This window comes from Oryx dammah, unplaced genomic scaffold, assembly GCF_014754425.2.
Source record: "Oryx dammah isolate SB20612 unplaced genomic scaffold, SCBI_Odam_1.1 HiC_scaffold_2, whole genome shotgun sequence".
NCBI classification, from domain to species: domain Eukaryota; kingdom Metazoa; phylum Chordata; class Mammalia; order Artiodactyla; family Bovidae; genus Oryx; species Oryx dammah.
This window is the reverse complement of record NW_024070186.1, coordinates 182036180-182058523: the sequence shown is the minus strand read 5'-3', so window position 1 is coordinate 182058523 and position 22344 is coordinate 182036180. Positions and strand designations below refer to the sequence as shown.

Sequence of the window (22344 nt, the reverse complement as noted above, 5' to 3'; positions counted from 1 at the left end):
AGTCTTTTAGAATTGGCGGTAGCATATGGCATCTGCCTTTGGAACTCCTGCCAGTGTTTCCCAGCAGGGAGGGGAGCGGAGGGTGGAGCCTGGGGAAACCCAGTGGTTTTAGAGCTCAGGGTTTCCATCCTAACTGCTGCTTCCTAGGATTTTTTACTTCAGGCAAGGTGCTGGGTGTCTGTGCATTTCAGATTCTTCACCTGCCAAATGGGGATAATAGTTGTATCCTTCTCCTAGCGTGGTTGTCAAGTATTATTTTAATTGTAAGTGAATATATGTAAAAAGCTTAAGCCAGTGTTTGGCACCCAGTAAATATTCCATGATGTTTGTAGTTGTTATTACTTAGATAATAGCTCCTTTCACCAGGCACTGTGCTGGGTTTTTTTTAGTGGTCTGGGTCAGTCCTGAAGTTATTTAGCCCTGGACAGTGGCCTTGTCCCCCTGCTGCACCAGAGTGTACACAGCATCTCTGAGGTTGCAGAGCAGGGAATGGTGGGGTCCCACTTACCTGGAGAGCACGCCCCGAGCAGGTTCCTTCAGAGGGCTTCTGAAGGAGGCGAGGCACCTTCAGAGGGCTCGTTGTCTCTGAGGGAAAGATTGGAGATGGGCAGATAACCGGCTGCATCAGGCTGCCCAGCCTGTCACCATGAAATCTGACCAAAGAGAAATGATGAAAGGGGTTAAAAAAAAAAAATCTGTCCCATTGGGCTGAGTCTTCTGTGGCTAATTGACATGACTTCCCCACTTGATGAGATGCTGATAACTGACACCTTGATCCAGGCCCACCCACTGGGTAGGGACCCTTCTGCTCTCTGGAGTGATAGCTCTCAAACAGTTGTTCAAAGCCCCCTCTGCTATCCCCACCTTAGAAGAGCTCCCTGAAGACAAGAACAAAAGGCGTTACCATGACGAGGCGGACCAGAGCGCCCTGCAGAGGATGACGCGGCTGCGGGTCACCTGGTCGCTGCAGGAGGACGGGCTGCTCATGCTCTGCCGGATCGCCAGCAACGTCCTCAACACCAAGGTGCTCCCCCCCATCCCACTCGCCTCTCCACCCCACCCCAGCTTCCAGCCCGCTGACAGTGAGTCCCCCTCGTCTGGGAGGCTCTTGCTCTTCTGACCCACACAGGGAGGAGCGTGGCCCTGGGACCACTCATCCCATCTACTCCACTTGGCCTGTGGGAGAAGCGTCTCCCAGAATCTTCCCAGTGAACCCCACGCTCACCTTTGCACCTCTCTTTCCAGCCTTCAGCTCACACATCTGTGTCTGCCTGGCTGCACACCACACAGCTCGGGCTTCCCTGGTGGCTCAGATGATACACAACCCGCCTGCCAGTGCAGGAGACGCGGATTTGATCCCTGGGTTGGGAAGATCCCCTGGAGAAGGAAACGGCAACCCACTCCAGTATTCTTGCCTAGGAAATCCCATGGTCGGGGCAGCCTGGTGGCTACGGTCCATGAGGTCGCAGAGTCGGACGTGACTTAGTAAACAGCAACAGCAAACAACGGCACACAGCTGAGAGCTGCACTCGCTGTCTCTTCTCGGAATTCTGTCCCTTCCCTGCTCCCTGCCTCCCATCCTCAGCTGCCGGGAACAGTCCTGTTTACCTTTCATTTACTGCTTATCATCTCTGGAAAGGCACCATTGATCCTGCGGAAAGGAAGTGGTTACTGCTGTCTCGCTCTGCCCCTTTCATGTCACGCTGCTCCTCTGGCTTCTGGCCCCTCTTGGCCCACTGGAGTGGCTGCTTCTAGAGGCAGAGAGGCTTCTTACTCATTTGTGTAGCTATGGCCCCAGGCTCATGCCTGGGTTCATGTCCCACCTTCCAGCCACACCAAGGCCAGTGTCCCATCAGGCTGGTCCATAGAAGCCCCCAGGAGCGTGGGCTCCGCCAGCCTCCCGTCCGGGGTCCCTGCAGGTAGTACCACCACCAGGCAGAGCGGGTGAGGCAGCTTCACAGCAGAGTCAGCATTTCCTGTCTTTCTGCCGTACCGGCCAAAGAAACCCACCCAGAGGCCGTGTGTCCCGGTTGCTCTCTGCCTTTAATTTAAGCTCAATAAACCCCTTTGCTTGATCATTTTCCCAGGTTTTCTTACCTTTTGTGCGTTCCTAAATTCCATCGCGGCCCGTTCTGCCGGGAGGAACCTGATGGCGTGTTGCTGTCCCTCATGCCTGGCCCTTGTCTCATCACGGTGATGATGGGAGAGGCCTGCACGGACCCTCCACTCACTCACTTCAGCTCACACCAGACTCCCCAGCCCCTCATGCTTGGGCACTAAGAAAAAACCTTGTCATCACACCCTTTCTTCACCTGGGCTCTGCCTTCCTGCGTGTGTTCCAGGAGGGGCCCTGAGCCCGGGCCTTGGCGTGTTCTGTTTCCATCAGTGTGACTGCAGGCGCCACACACAGCGTTTCTGAGCACAGCCCTCCATAGCCATGTCACAGGCCTCCTGACTGCCCCTAACGCTGCCTTCCAGTCAGTCGCCAAGAGACACTTCCCCCTGGATGTTGAGGGTTTGTCTTACTCCTCTCTTCCCAGCCCCGACTCAGGGCCAGGCCCGTGGTCAGTACCCAGTAACTGTGGCTGAGTTTTGTGTGTCCGCTGAGGGAAGAGGCTGCACGGGCCGACTCCCCTCCCTCACACTAGTAGTGACCCGTGCCGTGGGCTCCAGGGCCACTGACCTTCCGTCTCGGCTTGTGTCTGATCCAGGTGAAGGGCCCATTCGTCCCCTGGCAGGTCGTGCGGGACATCCTGCACTCCACCTTGGAAGAGTCTCTGGATAAAACCTCCCTGTCGGTCGGACGAAGAGCTCGCTACATAATCAAAAACCCACAAGCCTATCTGAACTACAAGTAAGCCACCTTTGAACTTCGGAACTCCCTGTCAGGGGTGTCCCCGGGCTTCTCGCTTTTTTTCTCTTTTTCCATCCCATCTGCTTAGGAGTCGGCTGTAGAATCCAGGTAGATAGAGTCTGAGTCTTCCAGGAGCACATCAGATGTGTTTTGGAGGCTGTTAGTGAGGTGGTCCTTGATCCGGGGGGCCAGGTGTGATTCCGGGCACTCGCACGCCTAAGGTATTGTTTAGACTTCAGGATGCCTTGTGAAGCTAGAGCTGTTCTCCAGAGTTGCGGCCAGCAGGATGGTGGGGCCAGGAGGGGACCCGAGCAGGGTTGGGAAAAACCGCTTCTACCAGCTGATGCCCATGCTGTGGGTCAGTGAGAGAGCTTGGCTGATCCCAGGTTGATCCCAAGCCCTGGGCTGCATGCAGTCAGCCAGCTTGGAGGGAAGGCACCCAGCCCCGATCATGGAGGAGATTCAGCTCTTCTGGGTCTCAATACTGCTGACACATGGGGCCGGATCATTTGTGTGGGGCATCCTATGCTCTGTGGGATGTTTAATAGCATCCGTGTCTCCACCCACTAGGCACCAGTAGCAACCCCCCTTCCCCAACTGTGATAACGAAAAGTGTCTTCACACGTCTCCCATGGGGCCCAGATCACCCCTGACGAGAACTACAGGGTTAGGCACACCAGGGGCCCTTCCTGTGTGAAGCCACTTGCCCGGCACGTGGAATGCTCTTAAAATGTTCTGTCAGAAAGGGCTATGATTCCCCTGGTCCAAAGTCCTCTTTTTTTCACAAAGTAGAAACAGGCCCATAGAGAGGATGGGCGCTTGCTGGGTGACGGAGAGCTGCAGTGAGTGAGGTCTGGGGCTTGGGCTTTCTGCCCCTGCCTGACGCTCTTCCTCTTCTCCTGCAGCAGCCAGGGCAGGGGAACGAGAGGGCTTGCAGGGCTTGGAGGCCTGAGTCTCCATCCTCACTGCAGTTCAGAGCCGTGGGGCCTGGGATGAGACACTTATCTCCTCAGCGGCTGTTTCCCCACCTGTGAGCAGGGCGATAGTAATAGTAACCACACCTGTTTCACCTGACCCTTGGCCTCTGTGTGACCTCGGGGGCAGGGGATCCCTGCAGCTCGCCAAGCCGTGAAATGGAATAATAGCTTCTACCTTGCAAGCTCCTTATGAGGGTCAGAAGTGCCCAGCTCCCAGGAGCTCAGCAAACACTGGTTGTCTTTCCCTCTGTTTCCTGGTGGGCAGGTCAGGCTGTCCTGTCACCATGGAGATATGAAGATGGGTATGGTGGACAAAAGGTGATGGAGGAACCCGGAACTCTTAATACCAACCCCTGGGGCTTGTTTTTAAGTGTATGATACACTTCCACGTAGATCTTTCCCAGAGTCCTGGCCAAACCCCTTTGAGGGGCAGGAGGGTGGGAGCTTGGAGAAACCGAGGTGTGAAGTGTAAGCAGTAACAGGCTGACCCCAAATCCTTCATTTTTGAAAGCTGTGTGATCACCCAGCAGGCACACAAGCTGGTCACACTCCATGATTAGCTGACGCCAGCAGCGTTAGAAATCTTCGGTGGTTCTGTACGTGGGCATGGTTGCAGTGCCCAGACTTCCCTGTGGTCCGTTTTCCTGCAGGGTCTGCCTTGCCGAGGTGTACCAGGATAAGGCGCTTGTCGGGGAGTTCCTGAGTCGGAAAGGTGACTACGGAAACCCAAAGGTGGGTGCCATGCGGCAGCTGGGGCAGCCCTCCCTGAGGCAGGGGTTTCTAGGTTTCCAGACCCAGAGGTCTGGTCCTCTGGGTCCCATGGTGCCTCTGCCAGCCTTGCAGACCTGGGCTTTTCCTGTGCTCGTCTGGGAAATTGACTTGTCAGGTTTTTGGCTGTGAACCTGTCTTGATATGGCTCCAGCATCAGTTTTTTAAAGACAATTAGAATTTGGCTTGCCTCTTGGCAGTGCTGCTGTGCCTTGGGTCTATTTTGTTAAGAAAGTAGGGCAGCTTTTCAGAAATTACAAACAGCTACACTTCCGGAACAGAGAAGGCAATGGCAACCCACTCCAGTACTCTTGCCTGGAAAATCCCATGAACGGAGGAGCCTGGTAGGCTGCAGTCCATGGGGTCGCTAAGAGTCGGACACGACTGAGCGACTTCACTTTCACTTTTCACTTTCACGCATTGGAGAAGGAAATGGCAACCCACTCCAGTGTTCTTGCCTGGAGAATCCCAGGGCCGGGGGAACCTGGTGGGCTGTCGTCTGTGGGGTCGCACAGAGTTGGACACGACTGAAGCGACTTAGCAGCAGCAGCAACAGACTTCCAGAAAGCTCACGGATAGGCGATGAGTTTTCTTTCTGAGTTTTCTGTGGGTAGGGCTGGGCAGGGACTGACCAGGAAGGAAGCTGTTTCCAGACCCAGACTCCCCTGCCACGTGGCTCGCAGTCTGCTTACCCCCAATTTGTTGAGCCGGCACTGGACTCTGCTGTGTGTGTGTCCAGCCTTGGCGCCAGCCGAGGCCAGTGAGTCAGGCAGAGAACTAAGTGGACACCGCAGAACAGTGCAGCCAGCCCACAAGAGAGCACGGGCTGCTGAGGTCACGGGGAGAGTTAGGAGTGCTTCTGATGCAACCTAGACAGCATATTAGAAAGCAGAGACATTACTTTGTCAACAAAGTTCCATCTAGTCAAGGCTATGGTTTTTCCAGTGGTCATGTATGGATGTGAGAGTTGGACTGTGAAGAAAGCTGAGCACAGAAGAATTGATGCTTTTGAACTGTGGTGTTGGAGAAGACTCTTGAGAGTCCCTTGGACTGCAAGGAGATCCAACCAGTCCATCCTAAAGATCAGTCCTGGGTGTTCACTGGAAGGACTGATGTTGAAGCTGAAACTCCAGTACTTTGGCCACCTGATGTGAAGAGCTGACTCATTTGCAAAGACCCTGATGCTGGGAAAGATTGAGGGCGGGAGGAGAAGGGGATGACAGATGGTTGGGTGGCATCTCTGACTCAATGGACATGAGTCTGGGTAAACTCCGAGAGTCGGTGATGGATAGGGAGGCCTGGTGTGCTGTGGTTCATGGGGTCGCAAGGGGTTGGACACGACCGAGCAGCTGAACTGAACTGAACTGCCTGATGCAAGTGACCGAAGAAACGCTAACACTGGGCTAAGCAGCCCGGAAGCAGGCTGTCCACACGGGTGCAGCAGAGCAGAAGCGTCTTCAGGGTCCCAGGTCCATTCTGTAGCTCACTCCCCATCCTCGGGGGTCAGCTTTCCGTCTTGATGCTGGTCATCTCATGGCTGCCAGGTAGTTGTTGAAGCTGACATCTCACAACAGAGTCCCAAGGCAGGAAGAAGTGGGGAGAGGGCCCTTGTGTCAAGGGAGGAGGGGACAGCCGTTTCTAGAAGATCCGTCCTGACTCACCCCTGAGGCTGGGCAGGCTGCCTGCCCACTCCACGCTGGGGCTGGCTCCACCGCTCGGGAAGAATGGGATGAAGGAAGTAGGCGACCATCTGTTATCACACAGGGCCTTTCGGGTGTGTCCCCCTGAGCCCAGACCATAGAGACCAGGGACCAGCCGAGGAAAGGCAGAGAAGGTAGAGGGGCGAGGTGCCCCGTGGGAGGGCCGCAGCGAGAGGCATCAGGGAAGAGCCTGACCCTGTTCTGTAGCCCTGGGCGCCGGCTGGCAGGGTGACAGGCTGGGTTTGCCGGCCTCACCGTGGAGGAGGAGTTGGAGGCACGAGCCTGGGGTGGCGAGGCAGTGAGGGACCACGCTGTGATCCGGGTCTGGTCTTGGATGGATGTGGGGTGGGTACAGAGGAGGAGGGGCTGGCTTGGGGCTCACGGCTGAGTGTGGAGGTGGAGGCCAACATGCACAGGTGAGCCACAGAGGAGGGAAGGAGGTGATGAGGGGACACAGGCCTGCTCATGGAGTGACTCCTTGGGATGTGTTTGGGGCTTGGGGGCAAGCGCTGGCGGTACAAGTGTAAGGCTCGCCACCTCCAGAGTGGTGAGCACCTGGCACCTTGCCGGTGGTCTCAGGGGCTGGAGAGAGGGCACAGGAGACAGTGTTTCTGTCTGGGTTTCTGGGGGCGCGCTGCCCCGGGCATCTGCTGCAGGATTTTCCTCAGGGTGTCTTAGTGAAACCTCCCTTTAAGGAGAGAAAGGGCTTAACGTCTCACTCTCTCACGTCGACAGGTTTGTGCCAGCGAGTTTAAAGAATTCGTGGCGAAGCTTAGAGAGAAGTTCAGCTCAGCCCTAAAGAATCCAAACCTTGAAATCCCAGACACGCTCGAGGAGCTGTTTGCCAGGTAAGGCTCCTCCAGGAAGGTTCTGTGTGATCTTGGGGCAAGAGGGTGCGTCACAAGCGACAGGTGTGTTTCCCACCAGCCGTTCACCTGACCCGGCAGCGAACCCTGTGCTCCTCTGACTCTGCGCCTCTCGTCTCCTCTCCGGGGGAGTTGAAACTGGGGAGACACCGCCATCCCCTGCACCCCGCGGGGTGCTCCCTTCCGTTCCGGCGCAGCCCCACTCTGGCTTACTTCGGGCTTGCTCAGATATTGGAGTGCTTTTGTCAAGATTGCTTATTTTATGCACAAGGAAACCTTGAAATGTACGAAGCTTCCCAAGGTCACGGTGCTAGTACGCCCCAGGCCAGGATTTGAACTTAGGTGGGTCTGACCCCAGAGCCCCTGCTCTTTCCAGCTCTACCCCTGGGCACCTGGAGAGGAACACACTTGAGCTTCCCAGAACCTGTGCAGTTTTAAAATCTTGAGTGCTGTTGAACCAGGCCTGTTTCTGCTGCCTCATCCGGACGTGAATCCCTCCTCACCATTCTCATCAGCATACTCCCTGTGGCCACTGTATTTCCAAATTTCTTCCTCTAGAGACGACATCCATCTGTCAGCTCCCACTGTGAGCCATGTGGTACCTCTGCAGCCGGCCCTCTGTGTTTCGGTTGGGGGTCTCATCCTTTCATTCACCCAGCAAGTAGTTTGTGTCGTGCCCGCTATGTGCCAGGGCCAAGGAGCGCTCTGTAGTCACTTACAGATTGCTTTTGCTGCAAACTCTTACCCAGAACTCTTAAGTGGTGTGGCTTCTCTTCACTCGTGAAGGTGTTTCAGGCAGCCTGTTTACCTACCTGTAATTTCTGTCCCCACATGTTTTTAATAAACACATGGGCCAACTTTTAGTTATTACGGAAGACAAAGATTTGTGAAGGTGAGTTCACGACCCATCTAGAGGAAAGGAAAAAAGTTCCAGCTGTAACAGCTGACCACTAGATTTGATCTTGAGCGTTCTGGCAGGCAAAGTAAAAGAGAAAAATGGTCCCAAATATTTTCTCATTTGACTAAAACCAGTTCACATTCTTCTGAAAAGGTGTTTTGTCTTATTGTTAAATTTTAGGAAGAATTTACTATTGCAAGGATGAATTTTGACTTTAGTCTTGTAGAAACCAAAGACGTGACTTACAAATAAGTAGCCATGGGTTTTTTGGTAGAGTTTTGTGGTTTATTTTTATATTTATTTGCTTGGTCCAAACACAGTGAAACAGTATTACATGGACCTTGGTGGGGCTTCCCTGGCAGCCCAGTAGTTGAGGCTCCACGCTTCCAGGGGGCGCAGGTTCCATCCCTGGTTGGGGAATTAAGATGCCATGTGCCACATGGTGTGGCCCCCAAAATTTTTTTAATTTAAAAATTGCATGGAGCTCAGAAAAACAGATGGGGAGATAACGTGTAACACGATCACCTAATACAGCACCTCCCCTGTGAGGTTATTTATTCCCAGGCTCCTGATGAGCCCACAGCTGTCTTCCTCCTCTGGTAACAGTTAACAGTCACTGTCTGCAAGTTAAATATCTCCTTATTGCCTCAAGATGGTCAGTGATTGAGCATTTCTCATTTTAATTTACATGTATGAGTTTGAATTTTAGGGAGTTTACCAATTATTTTTTTATAGTGTTTAGCCAATCAGTAGCCATCTCACTCGAGCATCACCTTGGCTCAGGAAGGTCGGCTGGGTTCCCTTGACAAGCGCTTCTTCTGTTTCCTATGCAGATACCGAGTTTTGGTGATTGGAGACAAAAAAGATCAAATCATGAAAGAGGATGAACTTAAGAGGCAAGTTCTGACAGGCCTGAAGCTTTCCAGGGGGCTCAGTGGTAAAGAATCTGCCTGCCAGGGCAGGAGACTCTGGTTTGACCCCTGGGCCAGGAACATTCCCTGGAGAAGGGAATGGCAACCCACTCTAGTACTCTTGCCTGGAGAATCCCATGGACAGAGGAGCCTGGTGGGCCACAGTCCAAGGGGCCTCAGAGTGGACGTGACTGAGGGACTAAAGAACAGCAGCAACTGACAGGCCTGGCGCCCTTTCTTCGGCCGCCTCACTGGGTTGCCCGCAGCCTGGCTCGGATCAGCTAGGGCCGAATCTAGCCTGGTGCCTATTTCTGGAAATACAGTGTTATTGGAACACAGCCTCGCCCGTTCCATGTGTGGTCAGTGGTGCTTTCAGGGTGGGACGTCAGAGCTGAGGGGCTGCAGCAGAAACCATGGGGTCCGTGGAGACTAAATTATGGGGCCCTTCATGGGAAGAGCAGGCCGACCCCTCACCTCGCCTGTCACCAGCCCTGCCTGAGGACCGGTTGGAGAAGGGGTATGAACTCATAGCCCATGAACTTCCCAAGGAAAATTCGGGTTAGAAAACTCGGGCTTTTCTTTCCATCTTGGATAATCAATATTTGATTTTTAGCTCTGTATTGAGTGAAAAGCCTATTCTCATTGGAGAAACAGTTGTTTAAAATTGGATGAAAAATATACGTGGCTGAATCCCTTCGCTGTTCACCTATCACAGCATTGCTAATCGACTATGTCGTTCTTGTTCAGTAGGTAAATCGTGTCCAACTCTTACCAGTCCCACAGACTGCAGCACGCCAGGCTTCTCTGTCCTTCACCATCTCCCTGAGTTTGCACAAACTCATGTCCATTGAGTTGATGATGCCATCCAACCATCTCATCCTATACTCCAATAAAAAGTTAAAAGTTAAAAAAAATAATATAAATAAACTTGGGTTAAAAAAAAAAAAAAGCAGTAACCACACATGTTCATTGTCATGAAAACCTATTCCTAGGTTATGTCACCCCTTACCCACTAGAATAAAACTTTTTCCCTTCGAAAATGGACCAGCCAGTGAGGGGTAAAAACCACCGTTCATTCCTTTTGTTTGGGTTTATGACTAGTGGGAACGTTTGTATCACTGTCAGGAGATTGGAAAGATTTTCTGAGGTGGAATCTACCAGCAGGATGAGCGGTGGCTCGTGGCCTGTGGACTCATGTGGCCCTGTTGCCCCCCCGCCCCCATCTCACGTGGCCCTGTCGCCCGCCCCGCCCATCTCTTGCAGCGTGGATGACATCCACTTCCTGGTGCTCCAGAACCTGATCCAGAGCACGCTGGCCCTCTCGGACAGACAGATGGAGATCTGCCAGTCGTTCCAGGTAGGCGTTGGGGACTCAGCTTGGCAGCAGCGTTCCAGGACTTGGGGCCCTTCCCAGGCTGGGGGCCCATGAGGTTTCTTCTCCTTCTCTTCTTACCTATGAGGTCTCAGGGCCCTGATTGCCCCCCGAGGCTCCAGCCAAAGCTTCGTTCATGTTTGTTTGTTTGGTGTTGCCACATGGCTAGTGGGATTTAGTAGTTCCCTAACCAAGGATTGAACCTGGGCCACTGGTGAAAGGGCTGAGTCCTCATCATTGGGCTGCCAGGGAAGACCCCCCCCCATTCACTGAAGTGTGGGCACAGGATCTGGTGACCTCCAAAATCCCTCCCAGGGCTGAGGGTTTGAATCTAACGTTGAAGGCAGATGATTAGGCAGAAGGAGAAATGAGCCATGACAGAAGAGCTGAGAAGCTAATTGGGCTGCATAGCATATCTTTTCCAATTATAGTGGACAAGCACCAACGTATTCAGATTGTTAGAAAATGTCACCCAGTGGGAAAGCTGCCTTTCTGCGGGCATTGAGTCTTACACATCTCCTGAGAACATACTAGAAGTGGGATGCTGCTTGGATCGTAGCCGAATGAGGATGAAGGAGAAGGCAGATCTCCTTAACCCTGTGCTGAGCCTGGGAAAGGGATGGGATTAGTACTTTATAGGTGCGAAAACTTGGCTCAGAGAAGTTAAAAAGCCCATGACCAAGATCCCAGGGCTTGTTCATCAAACCTGAGTCTGTGTGGCTCCGAGGCCCCAGGGGAGAGGAGTCTGCTCCCGGAGCCCGTGCTTGCTTCTCCCTTTTCTGGCTGTGCTGGGTCTTCATTGCTACGTGGCTTTTCTCTAGTTGCAGTGAGCACGCTGCTCACTGCAGTGGCCTCTCGTTGTGGAGCACAGGCTCTAGGATGCCTAGGCTTCAGTAGTTGCAGTGCATGGGCCCAGCCTCTGTGGCTCCCGGGCTCTGGAGCACAGGCTCAACAGTGGGGGCTCACAGGCTTAGTTGCTCTGAAGCGTGTGAAATCTTCCCGGACCAGGGATCAAACCCGTGTCTCCTGCATTACTCCTGAGCCACCAGAGAAGCCCTTATCTTGTTTTTAATGATCACAAAAGTGCATTCCAAGTAGAGCTTATCTACGTTTGTATTTAATCTTGCAACCTAAAACTAAGCTCCTACAGCTTACATGACCAAGTCAAGCCAGTTTGGAACCTGAAGGAAGAAGTTAGAGAACAAAGGGCTGGTGGTGTTTCTTATCCTGCTGATGTGTTTAGATGGATGCTATCCCAAACTTTAGGGTGTCTCACAGTCAGCTGGAGAGCTCTTATAGCACATGGACTCCAGGTCCCACCCCCGGAGACCGGAGACCGGAGTGGAGGGGGCAGGACCCCGACAAGCTCTTCTGCCCGGTAGGAGTTAGAGCTGGCACAACCTCAGGGGTGGGTCCAACCACCTGTTACATGAGAAAGTCCAGCCCCCAGGGTACAGCATGGGCCTGGCCCCTGCGTCCCAGTGGGGCCTGGTCCCTGCGTCCCAGTGGGGCCTGGTCCCAGCCTCACTTTTCCTTCCTCCAACTCTATTTCCAGGTGGGGCTTGGACTATTAACAATGGTGCCAAAGGGCTGTCACTCTCCCTGACTTTCCCAGGGCATGGAAAGACATGAGAGAGGGCACCTGACCCCAAGCAGGACGCAGAACCTTTCTCCAGGGACCCCCACCCGTGGCAGCAAGGAGTGGGAGGTCACAGGGATGAGGTTAGGGAATTCTTTGAGGGTCCAGTGTTAGAACTGGGTGGTCCCCTGGCAGAGGGAAGCCACCAGGGCTTTGGAGGCAGGGAAGGACATGTGGTCCGATGTAGGCATAAAAGGGCTACATTGCCTGCTGTGCAGAGCGGTCAGAGTTGGGGGCAGAGAGCCCCAGGTAGAAGCCGGAAGAGCAGGCAGTCACAGGCAGAAGCGACGTGGCATGACCCAGACAGACGGTGGCTGTAGGTGGCACAGCCTGGACGCTTCTGGAACATACTCAGAGTAGATCAGCCCCAGCAGATTCGCCAGTGGCTCCGGCGGGAGCTGAAGCATACCCGGTATCAGAGATGATTCTGCGTCGGCTCCCAGCGTCCATACATCCAGAGAAGTAGGCGCGGGTGCAGCCTGCCTTTTCCGCCTGCTTGTCCTCTGCACTCTCTAAGGGCGTGTGCTGGTGGGTCAAGGTTGACCATGGGGCTGTGGGCTTCTTCCAGGCTCTCCCTCACTGCATCCCAAGTGTCTGTTCCAGCCTCGCAGCCTCTCCCGACCCCTGCGCCCCCTCATCAGCAGCCTTCCTCCATGGATGATCAGCCATGTCATCTGTGCATCCACTTCCCATTCCCATGCCCTGCTGGCTGGAGAGCCCCACTCACGCCTGGCCTGCTGTGTTGCAGACCTTCCGCCTGTACCGGGACTACAAGGAACAGGTCCTGGTGAAGGCCTTCGTGGACTACCAGCGGAGGAGCCTAGTCAACCGGCGCCGGGTCAACCACACGCTGGGCCCCAAGAAAAACCGCGCTCTGCCCTTCGCGCCCATGTCCTACCAGTTGTCCCAGGCCTACCACAGGTGAGCAGGGAGGGCAGGGCCTGTCAGCGGAGGGAGCGCAGGTGAGCGGAAGTGACGGGTGTCCCTCTTCGTTAGCGGGCAGGGCAGCCTGGGCCCTCTGGCCTCTTGTGCGAGACCGAGCCTCTGGGACCAGGTTTCTCATCAGCGCCCGTCCTTGTCTGGGAATAAGGTTCATGCCGGTGGTCTCTCATAAGGGGGCATTTATCAGTTTTGCTGGTAGTTTGTTTCCTTTTTTCGCATCAAGTTGGGTGAAATGAGTGTCCAGCGATTAGACCAGCTAACAGTGCACCCTCCTGGTTGGGTGTGATCTCAGTCCCTAGTCCCACGGCTCAGAGCTGTACCAGGCTGCCTGCCCCGTGGGCTGACACACTTCCTTTGGAAGCCATCGTGTTCAGACCTGGTTTGTGGCTCATAAGCAAGAGGACGTTGTTACAAGGAATGAAAGCCACCCCTCTGAACAGAGGCGAGGGCTTGCGTGCAGGCGCCGAGTAGAAACAGACTGAACACACGAGGGGTCCGGGGCTTGCCTTGTAAAGGTGACGACACAGTGCACATTCACCTTCCCCAGTTCAGCTCCGAGGGGCCTAGAGTGCTGGTTCGGGTGAAGAGTCACAGAGCCCCCTTGAAGGCGCTCCGGGGAGCGGCCTCCCGGAGCCTGCAGCGCAGCGCCTTCGTCTGAGATGGAAAGAGGGCTTCCAGGGAGAAGCCGGCGTGCTCAGCGTCGGCGGCCGGTTGGAAGCACCTGCAGCCCGTCCACCCCCAGGCCTCCGGCACCCTGAGCTCAGAAAGGCCCTGCCCTTCTCGTCCTGTCTTAGGATTTTCACGTGGCGGTTTCCGAGCACCGTCTGCACAGAATCGTTCCAGTTCTTCAGCAGACTCCTGGCTGCGGGCAAGCGGGACCAGGCCGATCACTTCTCCTTTAAAGACCAGAACTGTAGCGAGCCCGCGAGCGACCTGGTGGCGTTCTCTTTGGACGGCCCAGGAGGAAACTGCGTGACCGCCCTGATCCTTTTCTCCTTGGGCCTTGTTTCTGTGGACGTCAGGATCCCAGAACAGATTGTCGTGGTGGACAGCTCCATGGTGGAGAACGAGGTCATTAAGAGGTGAGGGCCACAGGCATCGTCACTTGCCCTCAGGCTGGGTGTCTGCCGTTTTCTTTGCTCACTCATTCTCATTTTTATTCACTCAACAAACACATTTCTCTGCCTTGTGCTTGGCATCATGTGGCCCAAGACAGCAGGGTCTCGGCAGTGGTTCCCAGGAGCTCAGCGCCTCCTGATGGTGCCTCTAGGCACCAGGGGTACCACAGGAGGGGGTGGCTAGGCTGGGCCAAAGAGAAGGGCCTAGAACAGTGTGGCCAGGAGGGATGGGGAGGCAGAGAAGAGGGACCATTCCTTGAGGGCTTGAGAGCTGAAATGGGGTTTAGTGGACAAATGGGTGTCTTTTGGACAGAAACCTGGAAGGGTTTCCAGGCAGAAGGACCAGCCCTTGCAAAGACACAGGTGTAGGGAGTGGGGAGGGGAGTGTGGGAAGGTGGGCGAGGTGGGTAATGTGGCCACCAGTCCGTGCTGATCTGACCTCAGCCAGATGCCATGGGGCGTCCAGGGCCAGAGCACCACTCCCTGAGGGGGCAGCCAGACCAGCAGAGAAGGCCCTGCCCGGCTCCAGCACCCAGGTCCATTGTCTGCTCCCAGCCTAGGCAAGGACAGCACCTTGGAAGAGGACGAGGACGAAGAGGAAGACCTGGACGAAGGCTCGGGGGCCAAGCGCCGGAGCATCGAGGTGAAAGCCCACCAGGCCTCCCACACCAACTACCTGCTGATGAAGGGCTACTGCGTCCCCGGCATTGTCAGCAACCGCAACCTCAACCCCAACGACAACATTGTGGTGAACTCCTGCCTGGTCAAGTTCCGCCTGCGCTGCACCCCCAAGCCCACCAGGCTCGCGCTCGTGGGTGAGCGCCGCCCCCGCCCACCCCAAGGCCCAGACCCCCAGCTCATGGCCAGGCTCCCAGTGCTGCCTGGGGAAGCCGCCGCTGACCCAGCCAAAGGGAAAAGCAAAGGAAAACCCCTCCTGTCCTTAGCAGCCAACCCAGGGCGAGGGGGCCAGTGGAGGGTGGGCACGTGGCCCGAGTTGCCTGCTTGTTTGTGGGGAGCCCTGGGCTGTGCGTACTGTGGTTAGCGCTCAGCGTGGTCTTTTTTACTTAAGTCTTTTGACCCCTTGCTGTGAAAGCTGAGTATTCCACTTACATTCATTACCTCTTATTTCCTTTTTTTCCAATTTTTACACGTTTTTGAGTTCTTGTATTGATTGCCTCTGAAACGTTAATGACTTACTTTCACCTCCGTTTCCCTCACCCTTGATATCAGGCATTCTCTCCTCGCTGCACGTATAATGAGAATGCTAGGGCCTCGTCCCTGCCCTCCTCACCCTTCCCTTTCCTAGCCCGTCTGACTCGCCTTCTTTTTCACGTGTTGAGGAGTGTACTCTTATAGCTAGGTTGTTTATTTTTGGCTGCACTGTGTCTGCATTGCTTTGTGCGGGCTTTCTCTGGTTGTGGTGCTGCAGCTGCTCATTGTGGTGGCGTCTCTTGTTGCAGAGCACAGGCTCCAGGGTACAGGCTCAGGAGCTGAGGTACACGGGCTTAGTTGCTCCATGGCATGTGGAATCCCCCTGGACCAGGGATCGAACCCGTGTCCCCTGCATTGGCAGGCAGATTCTTATCCGCTGGACCGCCATCTAGTTTTGTAACCACGATCAGTATCCCACACTGTGTCGGGAGCTTGGCCTGGGCAAAAATGTGGCAACCTGAGGCCTGTGGTCTTAGCAGAGATAACTTATCCAGGAAGTACCAGAAACCAGCCCCGGCGGGTGTGAGTAAAAGTAGGGATTTATGGAGAAGTCCCAGGGTATCTCAGAGGATCTCAGAAGCCGTGAACATGTGAGCATCAGGAAGGGTGGGCCCGAGGCAGCCAGAGTAGAGGACCGCCCCCCACTCCTTCAGAGCTCCTGGGCTCTGTTCTGAGGCCCCGGCACCCCCTTTTCCCCTTCACTGTGAGTTGTGAGCAGGAGAACCAATGGCCCAAGGGATCCAATCCAGTTGGCTGCAGTCAAGGGCCCAGAGGCATGTATCAGGAACCTGACTGCCGGGGCCCAGCCGTGTCCACCCAGAAAGTGACCCCTTGACTTTTGCAAAGCAGCAAGTCCATGTTGGCGTGCACCTGCCTCGGCATTGCTTGTGCACTGGTCTGGGGGGGGCAGGGGGCTTCTCAGGGCTAATGCTGGTCCTCTCGGTCGCCACAGACCCTTCTCTGGAGGAGCTGACGGTGGGGCCCTCCTGCCTCCCTGACACCTTCACGCGGCTGATAAACAGCCCAGAGGACACCTGCAGCTTGGAGGAGTTCGTCCACCAGGTGGCGCTGTCTGGGTACCAGCCCGGAGACGTGTTTGCCGCCCTGGAGATCCAGGAGGCCATTGCAGCGGCCGGTTGCTTTGGGGTGGACCGGCTGGAGCTGAGCAAACAGTTCTTCGCCTTGGCCAGGACAGACAGTGAGCGCACCAGGACATTCACAGACTACGTCCAGGTGAGCTGTGCTCTCAGGTAGCCTGCAGAAGCAAAAGCTAGAGTCGCAACTCCTGGGCCAGAGGCACGCTGTGGGTGGACTTGGTTCAGGGCGTGCGGAATTTTTTTTTCAAAAGTTGAACTGGTTGTCAACATTGAAGATTGCCTAAAACCCTAGCTTCTGAAAGTTAGAAGGTCCGTCCGTCCACTCTGGGCCCTGTTTCTTCAGCAGAGCTGGCTAGAGTCTCCCCCGACCCAAGCCTTGGGCCTCGTCCTCCCCCAGCTCTCTGCTGTCTCCAGACTTCCTGCCGCTGGTCCACAGTCTCACTGCCTTGTTAGCGCAAGTCCGTATGCCCAGTGCACAGTAAGGCCAGACAGAATGAATCAACAGGGTTTGGAGCAGAGAAAGGTTAATTGCAGGGCCACACCAGAAGACAACCACTCATGCCTTAACACCCCTGAGCTCCTTGAAGGGTTTTAGCAAAGCATTTTTAAAGGGCAGGTGAGGGAGGGGCATCACAGGGTGTGCGTTTTTGCAGAAGCATTTGGCCCTCAGCGTGTTGAATCTGGGAGGAGCTGGCTGGGCAGAAGGAGACTGGTAAGGTTGCATCAGTTTTGAGGGTGCAGCTGTGGCTCCAAGAAGTTGAGGCAGAGTCACCTGCCCTAAGGAGGTGGCCTGGCCACTGGCTCAGGACACTTAAAACACTCAGGCAGGGGAAACGAGCCCCAATGACCCTGGGGTTCCCTGCAGACCCCTTTGTCTCCCCCTTTCCTAGGACCTCTTAGAGCACCAGCAGGTGCTGGAAGTCGGCGGGAACACCGCTCGCTTGGTAACCGTGGCCAATGCACAGCCCTGGCTCCTGCACTCAGTGCGGCTGAAAGACAGAGAGGGGGCTGCTGACCTTCAAAGGGATGACCCCCGGGCTGGACCCCCTGAGGGGCCTTCCAACGAGGACAGCCCCCAAGAGAGGCAGGCCCTGCCCTCTCAGAGCCCCCAGAGCGCCAAGAGGCGTGGCAGCTGGGCCGGCGCTGATGTGAACAGCCAGGGCGGGGGTGCTGACCCTAAGAGCGCCCTGGAGCCCCCTGCAAAGAGGCCTGCACTCCAGGACATACGCTCAGCCCCCAGCCCAGGGCCCAGAGCAGAAGAGGAGCTGGGGACTCTGGCGCCTGCCCTGCTCGCGGCTCCTGAGGACGGAGGTGCATCGGAAGCTGGGCCAGGGGACCAAGAGGGTATCGGGGTGCCCAGCTTCCCAGGCCAGGAGCAGCTGAGCTGTCAGGCCCAGCTTCCAGAGGCCCCTGAAGACCCCAGAGGTACCAAAGCCTGTCCCCACCCCGCCTTCCCCCACCTGCCCTTTCTCTATCAGGGCCTGAAGGGCCCACACTACCTTCCTCAAGACCAGGAGCCTGCTATTGCCACAGAGGGGCTTTCCGTCAGCTTTTCTTGGCCCCGACTTTGAGCGGGAGGCTCGTGCCTGTTGACACTCGTCTTCCCTCTAGAGGGCAGGGGCTTCGTGCTCCTTAGCCGACCTGTGAATTAATTACAAGGACAAGGCTCTCTCATGGTTCTGGAAAGGGGTGTCCTTACCAGGAAGCTGGAAGGGGAAGGATCTCGCCTCCCAGGGGACTTGGCAGGTGGCTCCCACCCCTTTCCTCTCCTCTGCTGGAATTCTCCCAGGGGTTTACACACCCAGCTATGTGGTTAGGGCTTCTGGAGAAGGATAGGCACTCGCTTGCTCGCCTGGGGCAGGGGCATCCCCAAGCCCTGGGCACAGCCCCCAGACTGGCACCTCGCCGTCTGTCCATCTGATACTGTCCTGGGGGTGCAGCCCCCACACCCTGCTGCCCCGAGGAGGGAGGTGCTGGCTCTGTACTCACGGCCTTACCGTGTGGGATGAACGGTCGGGGGAGAGACGGGTGGGCCCCACCTCTGCAGTCTCCCACGCCTCTCCCCTCTTATCAGGTCTGGCAGACGGTTCCGCGGCTGGCAACCTCTCCCAGGTGGCATGGGAAAGGTGAGTGTGGTTCAGGCTCCGGCGGCCTGGGCTGGGAGGAGGCGGTGAGAGCCTCGGAGGGTGGCGCCCAAGGTCTGGGGTAGATTATTACCTGGAGGTCTTTCACAAAGGTTTGTCAAGCACAGCGCTTCTCGGCCAGGGTTCTCAGACATCTGAGGGACCATGGGTCCCCCTCACCAGAGACCAGGCAGGCGCCGCTTGCCCGAGGTGGACGAGCCCAGCAGTGCTGACGGCTGTAGCGCCCTGTCCGCTGGGAACAGTGGGTGTCATGGAAGTCCGAGGGGCGCCTCCCACAGCGTGTGCATCACCCTCGGCCTGAAGGGCTGTGTTCTCCCAGCTCAGATTGGGCTGGCCCAGTCACATAGTCAGAGCCAGGTGTCCAGCCAGCCTGGGGTCCCACACTGAGACTCTGTGTGGCAGACCTGTCGCTGCTTTCATTTTTAGTAAAAACCTTTTAAACCAGTCAGACTTCCCTGGTTGCTCAGATGGTAAAAAATCTGCCTGCAATGCAGGAGACGTGGGTTCAGTCCCTGGGTCAGGAAGATCGCCTGGAGAAGGGCAACCCACTCCAGTAGTTTTGCCTGGAGAATCCCATGGACAGAGGAGCCTGGCAGGCTACAGTCTATGAGGTCGCAAAGAGTTGGACATGGCTGAGCAACTAACACTTCTAAACCAGTCACTGCTTTAGTTTTTAGTAGAAACCTTCCGAAGAAAGTGCCCGCAACCCCCGAATACAACACAGAAGCAGAGCTTCTGCATACAGACCTGTGAGCTTGGTCAGAAGGGGATGCAGGCATTTGTTATTGTTGTTGTTAATGAAAATAAGCTTTTTGATACCAAGTAATAAATACAAAGATGCAGACAGTCCCATATTCTTCCAGATGTTTGGGGTCAACTTATAGCAAAGGCAGAACTGAAGCCTGCTTTCAGTCTTAGGAAAAAGTTCAGGGGTTAGGTTTGGTTTGGGAGGTTGACTCTTTTCTTCTGCATTTATAATTTGCGCGTTTTAGAATTGACTTCAGAGCACCAATAGTCGTGCAAATGCTTAAGCAGAGAAGTTACATTAAGCAGAATTCACACTGTATGGTAAATGAGGGGACCAGCTACTAGGTAAAGAGTCCCGTCAAGTCTTCCCTACAAAAGAAAAAAAAAAAACCGGCAGGTTCTATCAGGTCCCAGAGGAAGCTGGTAAATCTAAAAGTCCTGGCTCTTCCCCGCCCCACAGGTGTGGGGTGATGAGGGGGCTGGGGCCCGTCCCTCTAGGCGGCAGGAGAGCAGGAGGCAGAAGCACAGGAGGGAGGTGGTCCCCAGCCCCTGCCGAGGTGGGGGCCACGTGGAGTCAGCTGTCTCCCCTCCCCGACTAAGCCTGCTGCCCGTGTCCCCCGCCCCAACCCACCGCAGGGACTGTGAGAGCGTGCGCTTCATCGGTCGCCCCTGGCGCATCGTGGACGGCCGCCTGAACACGCCGGTGGTCAAGGGCATGATGGAGGCAGTGCTGCACCACGTCATGACCAGGCCCGGCGTGCCCGAGAGCTGCCTGCTGCAGCACTACAAGGGCGTCCTGCAGCCGCTGGCCGTGCTCGAGCTGCTCCAGGTGAGCCTCTCGGTGGGGAGGGCGCTCGCTGGGCCCTAGGCCCCACCGCACCTTTCCCCTTCCGCAGTCTCAGAGGGCGGGGGGGCCATGGGCACGTGGACTGAGCTCTGGGGTCGGCCGCTGCTTACCGGCTCAGCCCACGAGGGTGCACTGGCCTCCTCGCAGAGAGCCAGCTCCTCAGAAAAGTCTTGGGCCCCTGGTATCCCCCCCCCACCCCCAAAGCTTACTCCTGCCCCCCTGCCTAGAGAGGTCGGCCCCACTGCCCTCCGAGGTCACTGCGCCGGCCGAGCCCCACACCGATTTCCTTCCTCCTGCATCTGCTCTTCAGCGCTGCCAGCACCCAGCCCCAGTTCTCAGCACTCAGCCTCCCACAGCCCCCACCCCTGCCCCGGGTTCCTGCCCGAGCTGTCCCTCCCAGGTCCTCCTTCAGCCCCGAGCTGCTGCCTAGGCTTACACAGAAACCTCCGCGGGGTCTTGTCTCTGACCCTTTCTCAAGACCAGGGCTCAAGGGCTTGCATGCCCACAGGGACCGGCAGGTAGGTGAGTGACCAACCCTCATGGGTGGCCGGGAGAGCTGGTGAGGCGCCCACAGTCTCCTAAGGGCAGCTCGGCTTGATGGCCGCCCTGGGCTCCGGCCGTGTGTGCACAGGAGTTCCAACTCCTCGGGAGAAGCAGGAGCAGGAAGTTCAGTGTGCATTTCGCCACACTTCACAGCAGATCTGGGCCAAACAACCCCATCTGGAAGCCAGTCTGCAGCCCCTGCTCAACACAGGGCCGCTGTATAAATGCTGGCCACGCCCTTCTCTCTGGCACGCTGGGCTCTTGCTTAAACCTGCCTGGTCAATCCCGGCTCGTCTCTCAAGGTCACCCTCCTGTGTCTGTTCTGGGAGGCCGCTCTGGGTACAGAGGACGTGGTCCTTAAATGCCCCTGGAAACCGGTCTGTTTGTGCCATTGCAGGGGCTGGAGACCCTGGGCTGCATTAAAAAGTGCGTGCTGAGAAAGCCCGCGGCCGCCTCGCTCTTCTCGAAGCCACCGGTGGGAGAGGCGCCGCTGAGCCCGGACGAGAGCCCCGTGGTGTTCTACGAGCCCACGCTGGACTGCACCATCCGCCTCGGCCGCGTCTTTCCCAACGAGGTCAACTGGAACAAGTGGGTCCACCTCTGAGGCCCGTGTGGTCCTGGCGAGCCTCCCAAGAGTTCTTTCCTGGGGGACCTCTGCCCATGTGTGGGGGTGGCCTGGCAAGGTCAGGACCCAAGGATTCCTACATCCCACCCATGGGAACACTGTGTGCCCAGCCCGGCCCTGGCTGTGGTTTCTGGCCTGGAACTCTGGGCGGAGGACCAGCTGGCCGCCTGCTCCCAGCCTGTCCACGGCTGGCCTTCAGGACTCTGCTTTGTCACCCCCGGAGCTGGGTGGGGGAGCTCAGAGATGCCGCTCCTTGCCTGCTCTCCTCCTGTTTCCAATCTCTCTGGATCCTGGGTTGTGGTGAGGGGCTCCAGTGGGCTGGTCTTCCAAGGGCTTCTGAGACGATCCTGCCCTTCAGGAGCAGAGCCACCTGCCCAGGTCCTGAGCCTTCTCTATGGATATCTGCCCGCTGGCCAGTGAGGGGTCAGAAGCTGTGGGCCTCGGGGGTCTGCCCCATCCACACAGACTCACGTTCCAGCTTCCGGCCACCCCATCATGGAGGACTCTCCATGCTCCCCAGAAACTCCCCCTTGGTCTGAGGGACAAGGCCTCGTGGGGACATGTCATAGAGCATGGGCTGGGTGACCCCCTGCCAAGGCTGCCACTGAGACTTGTTCCTCTGGAGGCAGGACCCCTGACTGCTGAGCCTGCAAGCCACCTGCAGGCCTCCTGCCACCTGGAAACGGGGAGTCCTTACAGGTTTGGAGTTTGTCTTTTTGTCTTTTTTTTTTTTTTCAGCCTCTTTCCTTATTGAAAAAAAAAAAAACCCTGGCATGTATTTATATGTTTTTTTTTAATTAAAGCGAAGTAAAACGCATTTCGTTTTGTATTTCCTAATACAATGGTGTTTGATCCCTCAGGGGCCTGTTGTTTTCCACCATGGAACAGCCAGGAATAGAGGTTGTCGGTAAAACCCGAGGAAGAGGTGGGTGCTGGGGATGAGCTTGGCTCGGCCCGTCCCGGCACTGCCTCACCGCACGCCACTGCCTCGAAACCCTTCCTCCTACTCAGCCAGGCCCCGGCCTCTCCCTTAACAGGCATCCAGCTGCACTCAGGCCAGGCCTGTGGCTGAGCGCACGGCCTG

The 22344-nt window shown here is 56.2% G+C and overlaps 1 protein-coding gene across 1 annotated transcript in view; it reads left to right on the top strand.

Annotated features, from left to right (window-relative positions):
* GTF3C1 (general transcription factor IIIC subunit 1) overlaps nt 1–22038 on the top strand; it is an 80626-nt gene extending 58588 nt beyond the window's left edge. The window contains exons 24-37 of the mRNA XM_040258373.1: nt 870–1024; nt 2712–2854; nt 4482–4563; nt 7035–7147; nt 8897–8959; nt 10238–10331; nt 12734–12906; nt 13722–14009; nt 14601–14860; nt 16210–16490; nt 17245–17779; nt 18429–18480; nt 19882–20074; nt 21033–22038. Of these exons, the coding sequence (XP_040114307.1) occupies nt 870–1024; nt 2712–2854; nt 4482–4563; nt 7035–7147; nt 8897–8959; nt 10238–10331; nt 12734–12906; nt 13722–14009; nt 14601–14860; nt 16210–16490; nt 17245–17779; nt 18429–18480; nt 19882–20074; nt 21033–21239 (2639 nt within the window). The 3' untranslated portion in view covers nt 21240–22038. The remainder of the gene's footprint in view (nt 1–869; nt 1025–2711; nt 2855–4481; nt 4564–7034; nt 7148–8896; nt 8960–10237; nt 10332–12733; nt 12907–13721; nt 14010–14600; nt 14861–16209; nt 16491–17244; nt 17780–18428; nt 18481–19881; nt 20075–21032) is intronic.
* The last annotated feature ends 306 nt before the right edge of the window (nt 22039–22344 follow it).